At 46.0% G+C, this 16,561-nt stretch overlaps 1 protein-coding gene across 1 annotated transcript in view; it reads left to right on the top strand.

The window, feature by feature from the left end:
- Positions 1–16,561, top strand: part of TNC (tenascin C) — a 94,021-nt gene that overhangs the window by 22,336 nt on the left and 55,124 nt on the right. Inside the window, 5 exon segments of the mRNA XM_079926013.1 lie at positions 4,446–5,039; positions 8,045–9,454; positions 10,750–11,013; positions 12,102–12,217; positions 12,964–13,120. Of these exon segments, the coding sequence (XP_079782139.1) occupies positions 4,583–5,039; positions 8,045–9,454; positions 10,750–11,013; positions 12,102–12,217; positions 12,964–13,120 (2,404 nt within the window). The 5' untranslated portion in view covers positions 4,446–4,582.

Below are 16,561 nucleotides of genomic sequence, written 5' to 3'. Positions count from 1 at the left end.
TTAACTAAAAAGATGTCATCTTCTCTAGTCTCCTGGCATCTGCAGGTGAGGTACTCACCAATTTTAATTAGATAGGAGACTTAGCAATATCCTACCTTTCTTTTTTAGACTCCTTTTAACCTCTCAGAGCCTCAGTTTCCTCATTTGTACCATGGGCTTAACATAACCAAGCGGACTTCTAAACTTGCACTGCTAAACAGAATTTCCTGCAATGATGGAAATGTTATTTATCCACACTGTCTGAATTATAGCCACTAGCCACATTGCTATTAAGCACTTGAAATGTGAACAGTACAATTGAGGATGGAATTTTTAATTGTATTTAATTTTAATAATCACTTGTAGCTAGTGGCTACCGTATTGAATTTGAATAATGCAGCTCTGGACCAAAGAATTCAAAGTTTTCTTCCTCTTCTTAAACCCTCTCTCTCATGAAGAAATCTTTAAGGTAGTTTTTTTTTTCTCCTCCAGATTAATTATGCTTGAAAAGGTAACAGGAATGAAGGCACCTAAAGAGCCACGAACACAATCACAGAGTTAATTTGGCTCCAAAAGTTTCTTTTGATAAAAACAGAAAGTAGAGTCTGAGCCACACGTGTACTTTTCTGCACTTAGCATATATGCCGAGGCAGGTTACAGAGCAAGGCAACGTGCATGGCCTGGATATAGCCACTTTGTCCTGGATGTGTGACCCCAACAATCTGTGTATTGAGCCAATACAAAGGCTGTGTCTCTTCCTGGTGCCCTCCTTTCACCTTTGCAAACATTGACAAACAGATCCTTTAATCTCTCCATAAAAGATAGAAGATAGATAACTAGGTAGATAGAGAGTAGACAGATAGATAGATAGATAGATAGATACAGGTATAGACGTAGACAGGGATATGGACGTAGGTATAGGTAGAGATGTAGATAAAGATAAAGATGTAGATACAGATGTAGATGTGGAGATAGGGAAAGAGATAAATATAGAGATCTCTCCCAGGACATATTTGCCTGGGGGCTCTGAGACAGAGATTCCTTCACTTCACTGCAGAACTCACCTTTGCTTAGAAAAACAGAACTGCATATGCCAAGGTAGGAGTTTCAAGAGTTGGGGGGAAGAAAATCCTGAAAAAAATACTAATTGAAGTCCATATTTTTACAACAAAAGCTCCCCTTTATTGCGCTCTTGCTGCTGCCAAAGACTGTACCATTCCCACCACACACATTATCTCACGCACTTTCCAAAGTAGTCCTACGAGGACACTCGTAGCATGTTTTATTGATGAAATGACTCTGGCCTGTGGTATAGATAGTTTGCCCAAGGGATAGGAAGTGGTCGAACAATGACTCAAGACAGTTTGTCCACAAACTTGTGCTCTTCAACACTCTTCTATTTACATTCCAGGGCCTTGGAGCTTGCCATATTCTCAAAGAAGCCCTTTCTATTGGATAATTCCAATTAGAAACATATTTCTTCTGTTGTGCTGAAATTTGCCTTCTTGTAGCCAACCCTCCTCTCCACCCCTAACATACACACATATTGGTGCTTGTTTTGTCCTTTGAGGCCACAAGGGACAAGCCAGCTCCTGCTTCCCCAGGATTTATAGGAATCACAGGAATCCTGTTCCTCTCAATCTTGGCTTTCTCAGCTACAGAATAAACATGTACAGGTCCACACTCCTTCCTCCTACAAGATAGTTTCCAGACCTTCCATTAACTGGTCACTTCCTATAAAGATAAGAATCTGCTTGTGCTTTCTAAAGAATCTCTACAGAATAAGTTGCTCATTCTCCGATTTTAAAAGCCCCACTGTCCGAACATGATCCTTCATGTCTAACCTAAATATCACAAACTGTAATCTAAAGTAATTTTCCCTAGGTCTATCCTCAGAGGAGACATTAACCAGCCAGTTGTCTGCATAAGAATATTTTACATTCTTTTTTTTTTTAATTTTACATTCTTAAAGATTACTATTTGCTTTGTATGTTTGCTTCTCTGGTGTAAATATTTCCAGTTCTAGTAAATTTATCTTCGCAAGGTTTACCCCCTCACCCATCAGTGATTCTGCAGCTCCTCTTTGATCTAGATCCAAGTTGCTGTTGGGTTTAGTACTGGATTCAATGAAGAGGTCAAGCTTAAGCAAAAGGAGGCTATCGGCCTGGACTCATGCTAGGTTTTGTTCTTCAGAGCATAACGAAATAGCAGCTACTTTTTAATATGTGCCTGTTATGGGCTTGACACTATGTTGGGTGTTTTCTGTGCAGATCTTTAATTCATAATTCCCTCTGCAAGGATTTTGACCCCATTGTGAAAGTGAGATCATGGTTTAGAGAGGATAAATATCAATAGCTTGCCCAAGTCACAGAGTTAGTGAGTGGCATTTGTACTCAGGTGTGTCTAATTCCAAAGTCTAGACATTTTCCACCACTCTGAAGGTATAATGGGTCTTTCCCAAAGTGAAAAAACATCCACCTGCCCTCAGACCACCATGAGCCAATATGGAAAATCCACAACCCTCAAGAATCACATTTCTTTCCTCCAAACAATGCAGCATTTGGCTGTGCCAGCGCACATACGGAGTGAAAAATCCTCACTCAACCCATACTCTGGTCATTATTTCCCTAGATTTGTTGCATTAAAGTCTCAACCAACAATTCTAACAGCCTTTTAGATGGAAATTTAAGTCATTTAACAACACACACAAAAGTGTTGGGTAAAAGTCCAAAAGCATTGCAAACTTGGCCCATGGCCCTTTCTCATAAAAAAAAAAAAAAAAGAGCTAAGAATTGATGAGAAGAGGGTGAGAAAGAAGGACTTTGTGGAAGGCAAAGAGAGTTCAAACAATTGCAGTAGAATACGCAATCAATAAATATTTGTCCGGTAAACAACTAAGATAGGCTATGGCAGTTTGAAAGAAGAGAACTTGCCAAGTTCTCCTCTTCATAATAATTTTCATTCAGTGGGCTTGCCTACATCACAGATCCACAAACTCTTATTAGGAAACTAATTTGAATGATAAAGCATACAGATGGCCACCTTCTCACTGTGTCCTCATATGGCCTTTCTGCTGTGCACAAACAGACACAGAGTCAGAGAGAGATCTGAGGTCTCTTCCTCTTCTTATAAGGACACCAATACTATCATCAGATTAGGGCCCCACCCTCATGACCTTCATTTAACCTTGATTACCTCCCTAAGAGTCCTATCTCCAAATATAGTCACACTGAGGATTAGGACTTCAAGTATGAATTTGGGGGGGGAGGGGAAGATATGATTCAGTGTACGACACTCAGTAAGAATAGAATAAGTACTTGTTGGGACTTCCCTGGTGGCATAGTGGTTAAGAATCCTCCTGCCAATGCAGGGGACACAGGTTCGAGCCCTGGTCCGGGAAGATCCCACATGCTGCAGAGCAACTAAGCCCGAGCGCCACAACTACTGAGCCTGCGCTCCAGAGCCCGCAAGCCACAACTACTGAGCCTGCGTGCCTAGAGCCCATGCTCTGCAACAGAAGCCACTGCAGTGAGAAGCCCGTGCACCACAAGGAAGAGTAGCCCCTGCTTGCCACAACTAGAGAAAAGCCTGCACGCAGCAATGAAGACCCAACGCAGCCAAAAATAAGTAATTAATTTAAAAAAAAAAAGAATAAGTACTTGTTGATTGCAGAAGACATCGAGGGCTCATGGACATCTTTCTGAGTCATCTCTTGCCCTGGGTCATAGTTTGGATAACTGGTTCAGGAACATTCTGTCAGGCTCTTCTAAAAACTTGACCTTTTAAGGTTTTAGAAATAAATCGAAAAGAAGAGGAATTGAGGTTCAAAGAGGTAGAATACTATTCCAACAGCCACATAACTAGTTAGATGTTCAGTTACAGTAAAAACTCAGTTTGCTTTCTAAAGTCTTTCATTTTCACCTCTGCCTCTCACAGCAGAGGAAAACCAGCAGATGGAGTTAATCTTAGATTGGAGGGTCACTAATAAGAGGGAGGAGTTACTGGACATCTATGGGACTACGGCCTTCATATCACTCAGCGTGCTCATCCAGTAAATAGCGAAGGGCTTCATGACTATATGAATGATTTCTACTTATTGTTTTCCCTTCCGTCATTACTTTAACCTTGACATTATGATCTTCACTGTACAGAAGTGAAATAAGACAAATAAAAGTTATATAACTTGCCCAAAGGCCCAGAACTAGAGCTGAGATCCAAACCCGCATCTGATCTGTCTCGTCCTTTCTGCTGTCTCCCTATATTTCCAAATATTGAATAGTGAGTGAAGTCATTCCTTCAAGATTGCAAAATTCTTTTAGAGACCATTTTATATCCACACCGCAGTGCACACTGAAGGAATAAAAGGAGATCTTCAAACACAGGAAATATAAATGCACTTGGAATTGTAGATATCCAATGATCAGTAGATACTAACAAGCTTATTGTTTTCCTTTGTTTACTTGTAGAAGAGAATTCCTTCAAGAAGATCAGGAACAACGGATCTGGATTCTACTGTCAGCTTCCAAATCCCCAATTCTGCCTAAGAGTGAGATACCCTAGGACCGTAGAACCTCGGGAACCTTCAGCCAAACCCACCTCCACCATGGGGGTCGTGACTCGGCTGTTGGCAGGCATCTTCCTAGCTCTGCTTGCCCTTCCTGCCGAAGGTGGCGTCCTCAAGAAAGTCATCCGGCACAAGCGACAGAGTGGGGTGAATGTCACCCTGCCAGAGGAGAACCAGCCGGTGGTGTTTAATCACGTCTACAACATCAAGCTGCCTGTGGGGTCCCAGTGCTCGGTGGATCTGGAATCAGCCAGTGGGGAGAAAGACTTGGTCCCACTGTCAGAGCCCAGGGAGAGCTTCCAGGAGCACACGGTAGATGGGGAAAACCAGATCGTCTTCACACACCGCATCAACATCCCCCGCCGGGCCTGTGGTTGTGCCGCTGCTCCTGACATCAAGGAGCTTCTGAGCAGACTGGAGGAGCTAGAGAACCTGGTGTCTTCCCTGCGGGAGCAGTGCACCTTGGGAGCAGGCTGCTGCTTCCAGCCTGCCGAAGGTAGGAGCTGGTGACCGGCCCAGCCCCTCACTGTACATGTGAGCAGGCCGGGATCCATCGGTTGTTTTCCAGAGTGGGCTCCCTGTGGAACTAGCCTCACAAGGTGTTCATTCAAAAGAGATTTTATGGACAAATGATTGTGCAGAACGTAATCATCTCCACTCTGCTCTTGGAGAGTCTTGGTGACAAATGTTTCTCAGAGGAATTTTCAGGCCTCTGAGAATTCCTGCTTTGAAAAACCCTATTTTAGTTTAAGTACGAGTTTCTAAAACTTACTTGACAATGAAATCTACTCATTCTCTACGCTTAAAACCTATGAATTTATTTTGAAATCCCTAACCCAAAGATCATTCTCTGAAAAGTGGTGAGGTAGCCCCATCACTTCGTTGTACAAATAGGGAAACTAAGCCCTAAGAGGAAGTTGGGATTCCTCAAGGTCCTGCCATAAGTGGCCAAGTTAGGACTTAAACTACAGTATTCCACACCCCAGTGTTCTTGCAAAGTTACAATGCTGCCTATGGTGATGCAAAATCTGTGGGAAATAGAAAAAATGTTCCAGTTTAACGGCAGCAACGATGATGATCGCAATATGAGTTGAGCCCCTTTATGTACCAGGAATTGTAATTCACCATCTCATTTAATCCTTCCAACAACCCTTTGAGATAAGGTTTAATACCCCCTCTCTACAGATCTAAGAAATGAGACTCAAAAAAGTTAAACAGCTGGCGCAAGATGACTCAAAGAGTGATAAGAGATAGGAGCTTTGAAGGTGCCTGTGGGTCTCCACAGCTCACGCTATCCCAGTGATACCCTGTCTCCAGGTGCATCTTTTTTTAAGGAATTGTGTCACTTTGGAAGTTTGTCTTCATCTTCATCCCCTAAAGTTGATAGAGCTACAGGGGCTTCAACAGCTTCAAATCAGAGATGAAAATCTCTATTTCTGCTGCTCATAAAAAATACTAGAAAGTATTTTGGCAGATTATTTCAAGAGTAGTCCTAATTGTTGTAAGTGGAGAGTACTATAGGACATCCTTTAGGTTTCCAAGGCAACAGCAACAAAAAAGTTTTCTTTATGCACAAATGACTTTATCTTCCACTTCTGTCAACTCCCTGGCAAAACGCAGGGGGGGACTTCCACAATAGGACATGCTAAAGAATGGGTTAAAAAAAATGGTTAGGGCTTCCCTGGTGGCGCAGTGGTTGAGAGTCCGCCTGCTGATGCAGGGGACATGGGTTCGTGCCCCGGTCTGGGAAGATCCCATATGCCGTGGAGCGGCTAGGCCCGTGAGCCGTGGCCGCTGAACCTGCCCGTCTGGAGCCTGTGCTCCGCAACGGGAGAGGCCACAACAGTGAGAGGCCCGCATACCGCAAAAAAAAAAAAAAAAAAAAAAAAAAAGGTTAATGCAGTGCTGTCCATTAGAACTGTAATCTGAGCCATGTATGTAATTAACTTTTCCAATAGTCACATTAATGAAAGAAAAAAGGAACAGGTAAAAATGATTTTAATCATCTATCCAATATAAGTAAATAATCTTTCAGCTTGGAATCAATACAAAAATTGTTAATGGACATTTTACATTCTTTTCTTTTATGCTAAGTCTTTGAAATCCAGTGTGTATGTAGTTCCCAGTTAGAGCACATCTCAATCCAGACTAGCCACAATTCAGTTGTTCAGAAGCCACGTGTGTCTGGTGGCTACCATACTAGACAACATAGGTTTAGATTCTCACTCTCCAAGCCAACTTTTTTCTTAAAATGGACTTCCCTCCTGTTGTCAGGAAGGAGATAAAGTGTATTAATTCAACTGTATTTAGATGCAGAGAAAATGGAGTGAGTTTTGTTTGTTTCTTCTCCTCGGCTCCATGGAGACCACACCAGCCAGTGCTGCAAGTTAAGCCAAGACATTACAGAGACTTCAAACAGCCAGAGTCACAGCAGCCCTGGCCACGTATTCCTCGTATTCACCCACCACCGCAGCTTTCAGGATAGAGAGGAAAGGAGATGGAGGCACATGAGCTTTGTGAGCGCTGAGCCCAATGCAAAGCTGTCCTCACAGAATTAGAAAGCCACTCCTGGGCTTCCCTGGTGGCGCAGTGGTTGAGAGTCCGCCTGCCGATGCAGGGGACACGGGTTCGCGCCCCGGTCCGGGAAGATCCCACATGCCGCAGAGTGGCTGGGTCCGTGAGCCATGGCTGCTGAGCCTGCGCGTCCGGAGCCTGTGCTCCGCAGCGGGAGAGGACACAACAGTGAGAGGCCCGCGTACCGCAAAAAAAAAAAAAAAAAGCCACTCCTTAGCTGCCTCATTTCAGTTACAAAAAAGTTAGAAGGTTTTGGTCACATAAACACACATAACAACTTGAGTCGACCCAAAGCGCTCTGCAAAAGGAAACCACAGTAAGCACAACAGCGGGTCCTTAATGTCCTCGTTTAACCTGATTTACCCAGGGAAGTGGGCCATTGGTCCCACCTGACCGACGAAGAAACAGCTCCAGAGCGTCTAAAATTTTTTGCAAATGCAGCACAGCTATTGAGTCGAGGCATCAGAACTGAGTTCAGTTCAACAATTATTTCTTGGTGAAACACTTATTCTCCTGTATGTCTGACCTTGGCTAGGTACGGGAAAAGTAACAACACAGGCCAGCATAATGCATTGCACTGGCAGTGATTCGTAACCTTTGGGTCACGGGATTACTCGGAAATTTGATGAAAACTATGGGAGTTCTCCCCAGGGATGGAAATATACACACATACACACACACACACACACACAGAATCTGCATATGAACCTACAATTTCAGAGAGTACAGGTTAAGAATTCCCACCTAGTACCATTAGATGAGGCCCCAACTGATTTCACACAATAAGCAAGTGGTTTTCAAGCCAGATGGGGCCTGAGGGTGCAACCCTGCTCTGGCTGAATTTGAATTTGGGTTTTGTGGCTACAAACCAAGAAACTGGGCTGCTGGTGCTCAGTGGAGAGCCTCTGTTCTCTTCCCTCCCTGCAGGCCACCTGGACACCAAACCCTTCTGCAGCGGCCGGGGCAACTTCAGCACTGAAGGCTGTGGCTGTGTGTGTGAACCGGGCTGGAAAGGCCCCAACTGCTCTGAGCCTGAATGTCCAGGCAACTGTCACCTGCGAGGCCAGTGCCTGGACGGGCAGTGCGTGTGTGACAAGGGCTTCACGGGGGAGGACTGCGGCCAGCTGGCCTGTCCCAGCGACTGCAATGACCAGGGCAAGTGCATGAACGGGACCTGCGTCTGCTTCGAAGGCTATTCGGGGGTGGACTGCAGCCAGGAGCCCTGCCCGGTGCCCTGCAGCGAGGAGCACGGCCGCTGCGTGGACGGCCGCTGTGTGTGTCAGGACGGCTTCGCCGGCGAGGACTGCAACGAGCCCCTGTGTCTGCACAACTGCCGCGGCCGCGGGAGCTGCGTGGAGAACGAGTGCGTGTGCGATGAGGGCTTCACGGGCGAGGACTGCGGCGAGCTCGTCTGCCCCAACGACTGCTTCGACCGCGGCCGCTGCGTCAACGGCACCTGCTACTGCGACGAGGGCTTCGCGGGTGAGGACTGCGGCCAGCTCGCCTGCCCCCACGCCTGCCACGGCCGCGGCCGCTGCGACGAGGGCCAGTGCGTGTGCGACGAGGGCTTCGCGGGTGCGGACTGCAGCGAGAAGCGCTGTCCCTCTGACTGCCACGACCGCGGCCGCTGCCTGGACGGGCACTGCGAGTGCGACGACGGCTTCACGGGCGCGGACTGCGGCGAGCTGCGGTGTCCCCGCGACTGCAGCGGCCATGGCCGCTGCGTCAACGGGCAGTGCGTGTGCAACGAGGGTCGCACCGGGGAGGACTGCGGGCAGCTGCGGTGCCCCAACGACTGTCACGGCCGCGGGCGCTGTGTGCAGGGGCGGTGCGAGTGCGAACTCGGCTTCCAGGGCTATGACTGTAGCGAGATGAGCTGCCCCCATGACTGTTACCAGCACGGCCGCTGCCTGAATGGCATGTGTGTCTGTGATGACGCCTACATGGGTGAGGACTGCCGGGAGCTGCGCTGCCCCCAGGACTGCAGCCAGCGGGGCCGCTGCGTGGACGGGCGGTGTGTGTGCGAGGACGGCTTCGCCGGCCCCGACTGCGCAGACCTCTCCTGTCCCGGCGACTGCCACGGCCGGGGCCGCTGCGTGGACGGCCAGTGCGTGTGCCACGAGGGCTTCACGGGCAAGGACTGCGGGCAGCGCAGGTGTCCCGACGACTGTCACGGCCAGGGCCGCTGCGTGGACGGCCAGTGCGTGTGCCACGAGGGCTTCACTGGGTTGGACTGCGGGCAGCGCTCCTGCCCCAACGACTGCAGCAACTGGGGGCAGTGCATCTCCGGCCGCTGCATCTGCAATGAGGGCTACACCGGAGAAGACTGCTCCCAAGGTGAGTACCAGCGCTCCAGCGAACTAGCGTGATGACAGCCATCATCGAGTTGGCGTGTGCTGGAGAACTCCATGTTATACCAAACACACACACACACACACACACACACACACACCCCGACTCTTTGACTTACCTGTTACAGAGCTATCTATTTGAGGGCTCAGAGGCTCAGAGAGGTTATGGAATTGTCCCAAAGACACACAGCTTATACATCACAGAGCTGGTACCTGAATCTGGGTAACTCATCTACGCTGAGTTTAACACCCAGTGCCCACGAAGAGGGTAGATGAAACGCTCACCTCCCTTTTGCTAAACATCAACCTTCTTTCCTACTCTGTATTGACATGGAACCAATAATGAACTAAATCCCTCATTTGAATGGAAGTAAAAACTCAGCTAAATTGAATGGACAGTGAGATTACATAAAACAAACTGTTTTAAATGCACATTCAGCTAAAGATGAAGTGCTGATCACCTATGAAGCAGGCCCGTCTCTTAATCACCTTTTTTTGCTGTCTTTTATCCCAAGGACTGTGAGTGCCTTAAAGGAGCATTATCCCAGCAGTTAGCACAGGGCATGTATTCAGTAAGTAAACACTGGTTGAGTGAAAACACAGCAAAGACCGATAATGCTCATGTTTAACGAGGGTCTTCTTTGTACTTCCCTCATCCACCCTTATATACCTGTCGTAATGGAGACTTTCTGCCTTGATTAAAGCCATTGGCACATAAAAACAAACACACGGCTCTGTGTTTGACATGGCCAAGCCAGGGAAGCCTGGTTGGAAGGAAGACCAGGCTGGCTGGGAGGAGAGGTACGTTCCAAATTTGATGAGTAAGCAAAGTTGAGCAAGTCCCTCTGCCTCACTCACCTCTCAGAAAAGGAAAGAGTTGGACCAGATGAGCCTAAAATACCCTCCCAGTGCTAAGAATGTATGACGTGAAGTTCAGAGCAGAAAGCCAAGCCCAGGCTGCACTTTCCCATGCAGATGGCCTGAATGTGAACTAAGGTCCAGGGAGTGGAGAAGTCAGAGGGACCAGTTCACAAAGAGCCCTGAAGGCCACGCTGCAGACCTGGAACTTTAGCCTGAAGGCAAGGGATGGCCACCAAAGGTTTTGAAGATGGGTCACAGCAGGAGGGTCCTTGATGAGTCTGCATTTTAGAAAGTGGAAGCTGGATTTCAGGGCTCCGTGACTGGGGGAAGAGACAGGTCCAGGGAAACAAACCAAGAGGGAATTCATTGAGTGCGTTATGACACCATCTGACCCAAACTGTCCTTCCTTATTCTTGCCAGTGTCCCCTCCCAAAGACCTCATCGTGACAGAAGTGACAGAAGAGACCATAAACCTGGCCTGGGAAAATGAGATGCGGGTCACAGAGTACCTCATCGTGTACACGCCCACCCACGAAGACGGCCTAGAAATGCAGTTCCGCGTCCCTGGAAACCAGACGTCCACCACCATCCAGGAGTTGGAGCCTGGCGTGGAGTACCTTATCCGCGTGTTCGCCATCCTGGAGAACAAGAAGAGCATTCCTGTCAGCGCCAGGGTGGCCACCTGTGAGTGAGCAGAACACCTCTGGGCAGCCTCCACTGCCCTCCTCCTGTCCAGTACACAGCCCCCCCATAAGTTACTGCCTCACCTTTGCCCCTGCAGCTCTCTGGCTGTCTTTATGCAGTTACACTAGTTAAAACTCTGGAATCCAGTTAAGCCCAATGAATTTTTTAAAAATTTTATTGACATATAGTTGATTTATAATGTTAATTTCTGCTGTACAGCAAAGTGATTCAGTTATACATATATATGTATTCTTCTTCCTATAACCCATTGATTATTTGTTAAAGAAAGTCCTCACATACTAACTCATTTAACTCACAATAACCCTATGAGACAGGAGCTACTGTTAACCTATTTTACAGATGAGGAAACTGAGACTCTGAATGGTTAAGCATCTCATCCCATATCACACAGTTAATAAGTGGTAGAGATAGGATTTGAACCCCAGCAGTCTTAAGTACTCTATTCTACTACTACCTTTCTATGGAGCTCACTGTCTATATATTTAAAAAATACAAAAGTGGAAACATCAAGGTTCATGTTATTCTTCCTTTAAGAGTCCAACATGAGAATAATTACCTCCACTCCTAAAAAGCAAGCTGTGGCTAGAAATTGGTTCTTTTTTGCTTAGTAATAGTAACATTGGCTGCTTTTATTAAACTTGTGCTTCAGGCCAGGGACCATGGCCAGCAGTCACTGTGGGACTCAGCAGTCTCAAAACATTCCCAAGGGGTAGGCATACTTAGCTCCTTCTCTTGGATGAAGAAACTGAGGCTCAGGGCATTTTGTTAACTCAACCAAGTGCACAAAAGTCGTGATGATGGAGCTGAGATTCTAGCCCATCTGTATGATTTCAAAGTCTATTGTCATATTAGGTTTAAGCATACGAAATTGCCAGTATTCAATCATATGGTGGGTCCGTATATTGATATTAATTTCCATGACGCCTCATAGTAGACGGCATCCCAGGAGAACCCTTAAATAGACTCCAGCTCTGACAGACAGCCCTGTGGGGTTTAGTGGAATCAGGTCTGTCTGCTCCATCCCACATGTAGTCATCTCTACCTCCTCTCTGTGCTCTTCCTGACAGACCTGCCTACACCTGAAGGTCTAAAATTCAAGTCCATCAAGGAGACATCTGTGGAAGTGGAGTGGGATCCTGTGGACATCGCTTTTGAAACGTGGGAGGTCATCTTCCGGAATATGGTAAGGGGCACAGAGGAGTGGGCGCCTTCAACCACGAGAATCTGACAGATGCTCACAGGCTCTGTAGACTTTTCTATCAACTCACTTCCTTGGCTTCTGGTGGGGGACAAGGCTCTAAGTAGCCCCTGTGCATCTGCATCTATTTTTAAGTGACTTAAGAAGACAATAAGCACAGCACTTAGGGCTGAGAGCCTAAGTAAGTAGATGGCAAGTCATCTCTATGTTCCGAGTACCCATGACAGTCTTACAAATCTCCACGCAGAGGCAAAGAAGACAAGAAATGGTCTCTGTCTCAGAATGCCTCCAGGCATGTCTGAGATTCAGTATCCTTTCTCTCTGTGCCTAAAAGCACATGTGAGGCAGGAAAGTGGTCCCTGAGTTCAAAGTCAAGCTCTGCCTCTTACTAGCTATGTGGAAGATGGGGCAATGACCTGACTTCTGGGATGCTGGCTTCCTCGTCTATGAAAAGAAGGACTGATTTGGTGGCTCCAGAGTTCCTTTGGTTCTCATGCCTGTCATTTGACTTGAGTGTCAAAGGGGTGAGTAGAGAGGTCTGTGGGAGGGAGAAACCAACTTGAGAGATGTATTCATGTCTCTATATCCTCAGCACCTGCCATGCTGATCAGATGCTTAGTAAGTGCCTAGTGATAGATGAAAGAGGAAGGCATGAATACAGAATGAATGAATCACATAAATGAAGGAGCTGGTACCTCCTTAGGTCTTACAAAGGTGCCTCTCTATTTCAGAATAAAGAAGATGAGGAAGAGATCACCAAAAGCCTGCGGAGGCCGGAGACCACGTACCGGCAAACTGGCCTGGCTCCCGGGCAAGCGTATGAGATATCTCTGCACATCGTGAAAAACAATACCCGGGGCCCAAGCCTGAAGAGGGTGACAACGACCCGTGAGTATCACCTTTAACACCACTGACACAAGGATAAAGCTGACTGTACTGCAAAGCATCTCTGGTTGATAACGTGCCCTCTTACAGAGCATCTGTATCAATTAGCTTTTTTTTTTTTACAAATTTATTTATTTTATTTATATTTATTTTTGGCCGCGTTGGGTCTTTGCTGCTGCGTGCGGGCTTTCTGAAGTTGTGGCGAGCGGGGGCCACTCCTCGTTGTGGCACGGGGGCCCCTCATCGCGGTGGCCTCTCTTGTTGAGGAGCACGGGCTCTAGGCATGCAGGCTTCAGTAGTTGTGGCTCACGGGCTTGGTAGTTGTGGCGCACGGGCTTAGTTGCTCCACGGCATGTGGGATCCTCCTGGACCAGGGCTCGAACCCGCGTCCCCTGCATTGACAGGCAGATTCCCAACCACTGTGCCACCAGGGAAGCCCTCAATTAGCTTTTGCTACATAAAAAACAAGCTCCAAACCTTGTGGCTTGAAATGATACTTTTGCACATTGGTGGTTTGGGGTTGGACAGTTTTTCTGTTCTTGACTCGACTCACTTATGCATCTGTATGGGCTGGGGGCTGGTTGGCCCAGGATGGCCTCAGCCAGGACGGTGCCCTTCTGCCTCACATGGTCCCTCAGCCTCCGGTGGGCTAGCCTGGGCCTGATCTCACGGCGGCTGAGCAGGCTCACAAAAGACACTGGGTCACTTCCATCAAAGCAAATCTCAAGGCCAGTCCAGATTGAAGGGGTGGGGGAAAAGATCCATCTCTTTATGTGAGAAGCTTCAAAGTGACATTGCAAAGGGGCACCGATACAGGAAAACAAATAAGTGAGACTCTAGCAAATAATCTACCATACTATCTGATTCAATATTAGTACCCAGTCCTATGGAAAAGGTAGGGACAATATTAATGCTATTATTTTTCAAGAGTCAAAACTGAGGCTTAAAGAAGCTGAATCAGTTTAACTAACACCACACGGTTAATACTATCAGGGCCAGAATTTTAAGCCTGGGTTTACTTTTATGACTTTAACCCCATTACCAGTAACATTGACTAGGCTCTGGGTTATGTAGAGTGTTGATTCCATGTCTTCAACAGGAACTTAGATAAAATGTGACTCCGTGCTAAAGAGATCAGAACTTCTTGGGTGTAGAGTAGGACTTGGCATTGCTAGATCATTTGGTGGGGGGAATAAAAATCCTGAATTTGGAGTTGTTCTATCAAGAAGCAAATTTTTATAAATAAATAAGCAAATAAAATTTGCACTGACATTTGGGAAAATCTCTTTATCTTCTTCAAGATAGTATACGTGCCAACTATTTAAGGTACTGACTCTTCTTGGCAGGGGGTGATTGGACAATTTAAATCTGTTTACTAATGACAAGAAAGAACATCTTGCATTTAAATATTTGCACATTTTGTTTAACTCAGATCCAATTCATAAGATTGTCTTTTTTATAAGCAAGTGTTTTCCATCATCCTGACAACATTGCACTGTGGTAGGTAGAAGGCGGGTACCAACAAGAAAAAATCATTAGATCACCAGAAAGCCATAGAAAAGATTAAGCAAATGCTTATTTGCTACAGAGACGGCCCATTGAAAATACAAAAGACATTTCTTTCACCTGCCCTTTTCTTTTTAATCTAAATTTAGGGATTCGCTGCTTTATTTTCTTCTTCTTGAAGGACAAACATCCCAACATTTGAAGTTTCATAATCACATAAATAACAACACTGAGAGGCAGATACTTACCTGTTTATTTTGCTGATACCAGATCTTTTTCCAGATTTAAAGGATCTTAAAAATTTCATAGTTAGCTCCTTCCCTCTCAGCTCTATATAGAGATTGTATGACAACCATTTCTGATATGTAAATATTTTTGAGAGCCATCATTTAAAGGAGAAAGAGCCTGGGCTTTGGATGCAAACAGTCCTGAGCTTGAATTTCAGCTTCACCAATAACCATCACCTTGGGTAGATCCACTTCTTTAAGCCTTAGACCCACCATCTGGAAACCGGGTTCATATATCTTCCTACGGCATAGTCACGAGAGTTAAGACTTAAACGACAAAGCACTGTGCTTGGCACACAGTGAGCACAAGACAATGTTAATCTCCTGTATTGAAGGGTTCTGAACCTAGGGCGAGATCGGTGTCCTTGACTGTATCTCAACTTCTTTAATGAAAGGGCTGTTAAGAAAGGTAGTAGGTATGGTTCAGGTGTTTCCTAGCACCTTGAAGATCATAGGATGGGAGGCTTCACTGCTGAATTGCAGTATTATTTTCATTGTGGATTTCACGGCTTCAACATCTGTGAGCTGAGACTAATAGAGTTCAAAAACTAGACTCTGCAGGTTTCTCACAATCAGCTATGAATTATTCCTCCTCCTCCTCATTCCCTTTATAAAACCAAGTTCCTTTCATTTGATATTGTTTCCTCAACCAGTGCTGAAATCACAAACTATTTAAAAAAATGAAGAAACATTGACTGAATGCTTTAATATCTTAACTTTCAGCCTGGTATGTTTTACTATATAATGTTTTAATGCATTAAAATTATCTAATTAGAAAAAAAAAGAGTAAAGATAAATGGCAAAGCCTGATGCGACACTCGGGATTCAAAAAGGTCAAAGACCGGGGCTTCCCTGGTGGCGCAGTGGTTGAGAATCTGCCTGCAATGCAGAGGACATGGGTTTGAGCCCCGGCCTGGGAAGATCCCACATGCCGCGGAGCAACTAGGCCCGTGAGCCACAACTACTGAGCCTGCGCGACTGGAGCCTGTGCTCCACAACAAGAGAGGCCGCGACAGTGAGAGGCCTGCGCACCGCGATTAAGAGTGGCCCCCGCTTGCCACAACCAGAGAAAGCCCTCGCACAGAAACGAAGACCCAACACAGCCAAAAATAAATAAATAAATACTAAAGGCAAAGAAGAAAGGGGAAATTGTAGATAGAATAAGGATCTAGTTTAAAAAAAAAAAAAGGTCAAAGACCGACTCTCTGAATGACCCTATCTAGATTGTATAATACGGTTTGAATAAACTGTGAGAAATTTGTTACAGAATAGTGAGAAAAGCACAATACTAGGAAGTTCTTATTTTTGATTGTGGTAAGAACACTTAACCGGAGATCTACCCTCTTAACACGTTTTTACGTGCACGGTAGAGTACTGTCAACCAGAGGCATACTGCTGTACAGCAGACCTCTAGAACTTAATCGTCTCGCAAACTGAAACTTTATACCCCTAGGGGAAGGAGTATGTGTTTATCTGTTTGCAGCAGGGTCAGACAATGGTTCTTGTTAGAAAGTGACATATGAGTGGGATTTTGAAGGATGAATAGGAGATTTTTAGAGGGAGAGGAGCAATCTCAGGAAGAAGAAACAGAGGAACAGCAAGTGTAGAGGCCGGGGGTGAGAAACAACACGGGGTGCTCTCGGAGGAGAAG

This window comes from Stenella coeruleoalba (genome assembly GCF_951394435.1).
Source record: "Stenella coeruleoalba genome assembly, chromosome: 7".
NCBI classification, from domain to species: domain Eukaryota; kingdom Metazoa; phylum Chordata; class Mammalia; order Artiodactyla; family Delphinidae; genus Stenella; species Stenella coeruleoalba.
The sequence above is the reverse complement of the archived record's forward strand: the minus strand, read 5'-3'. Positions and strand labels throughout refer to the sequence as shown.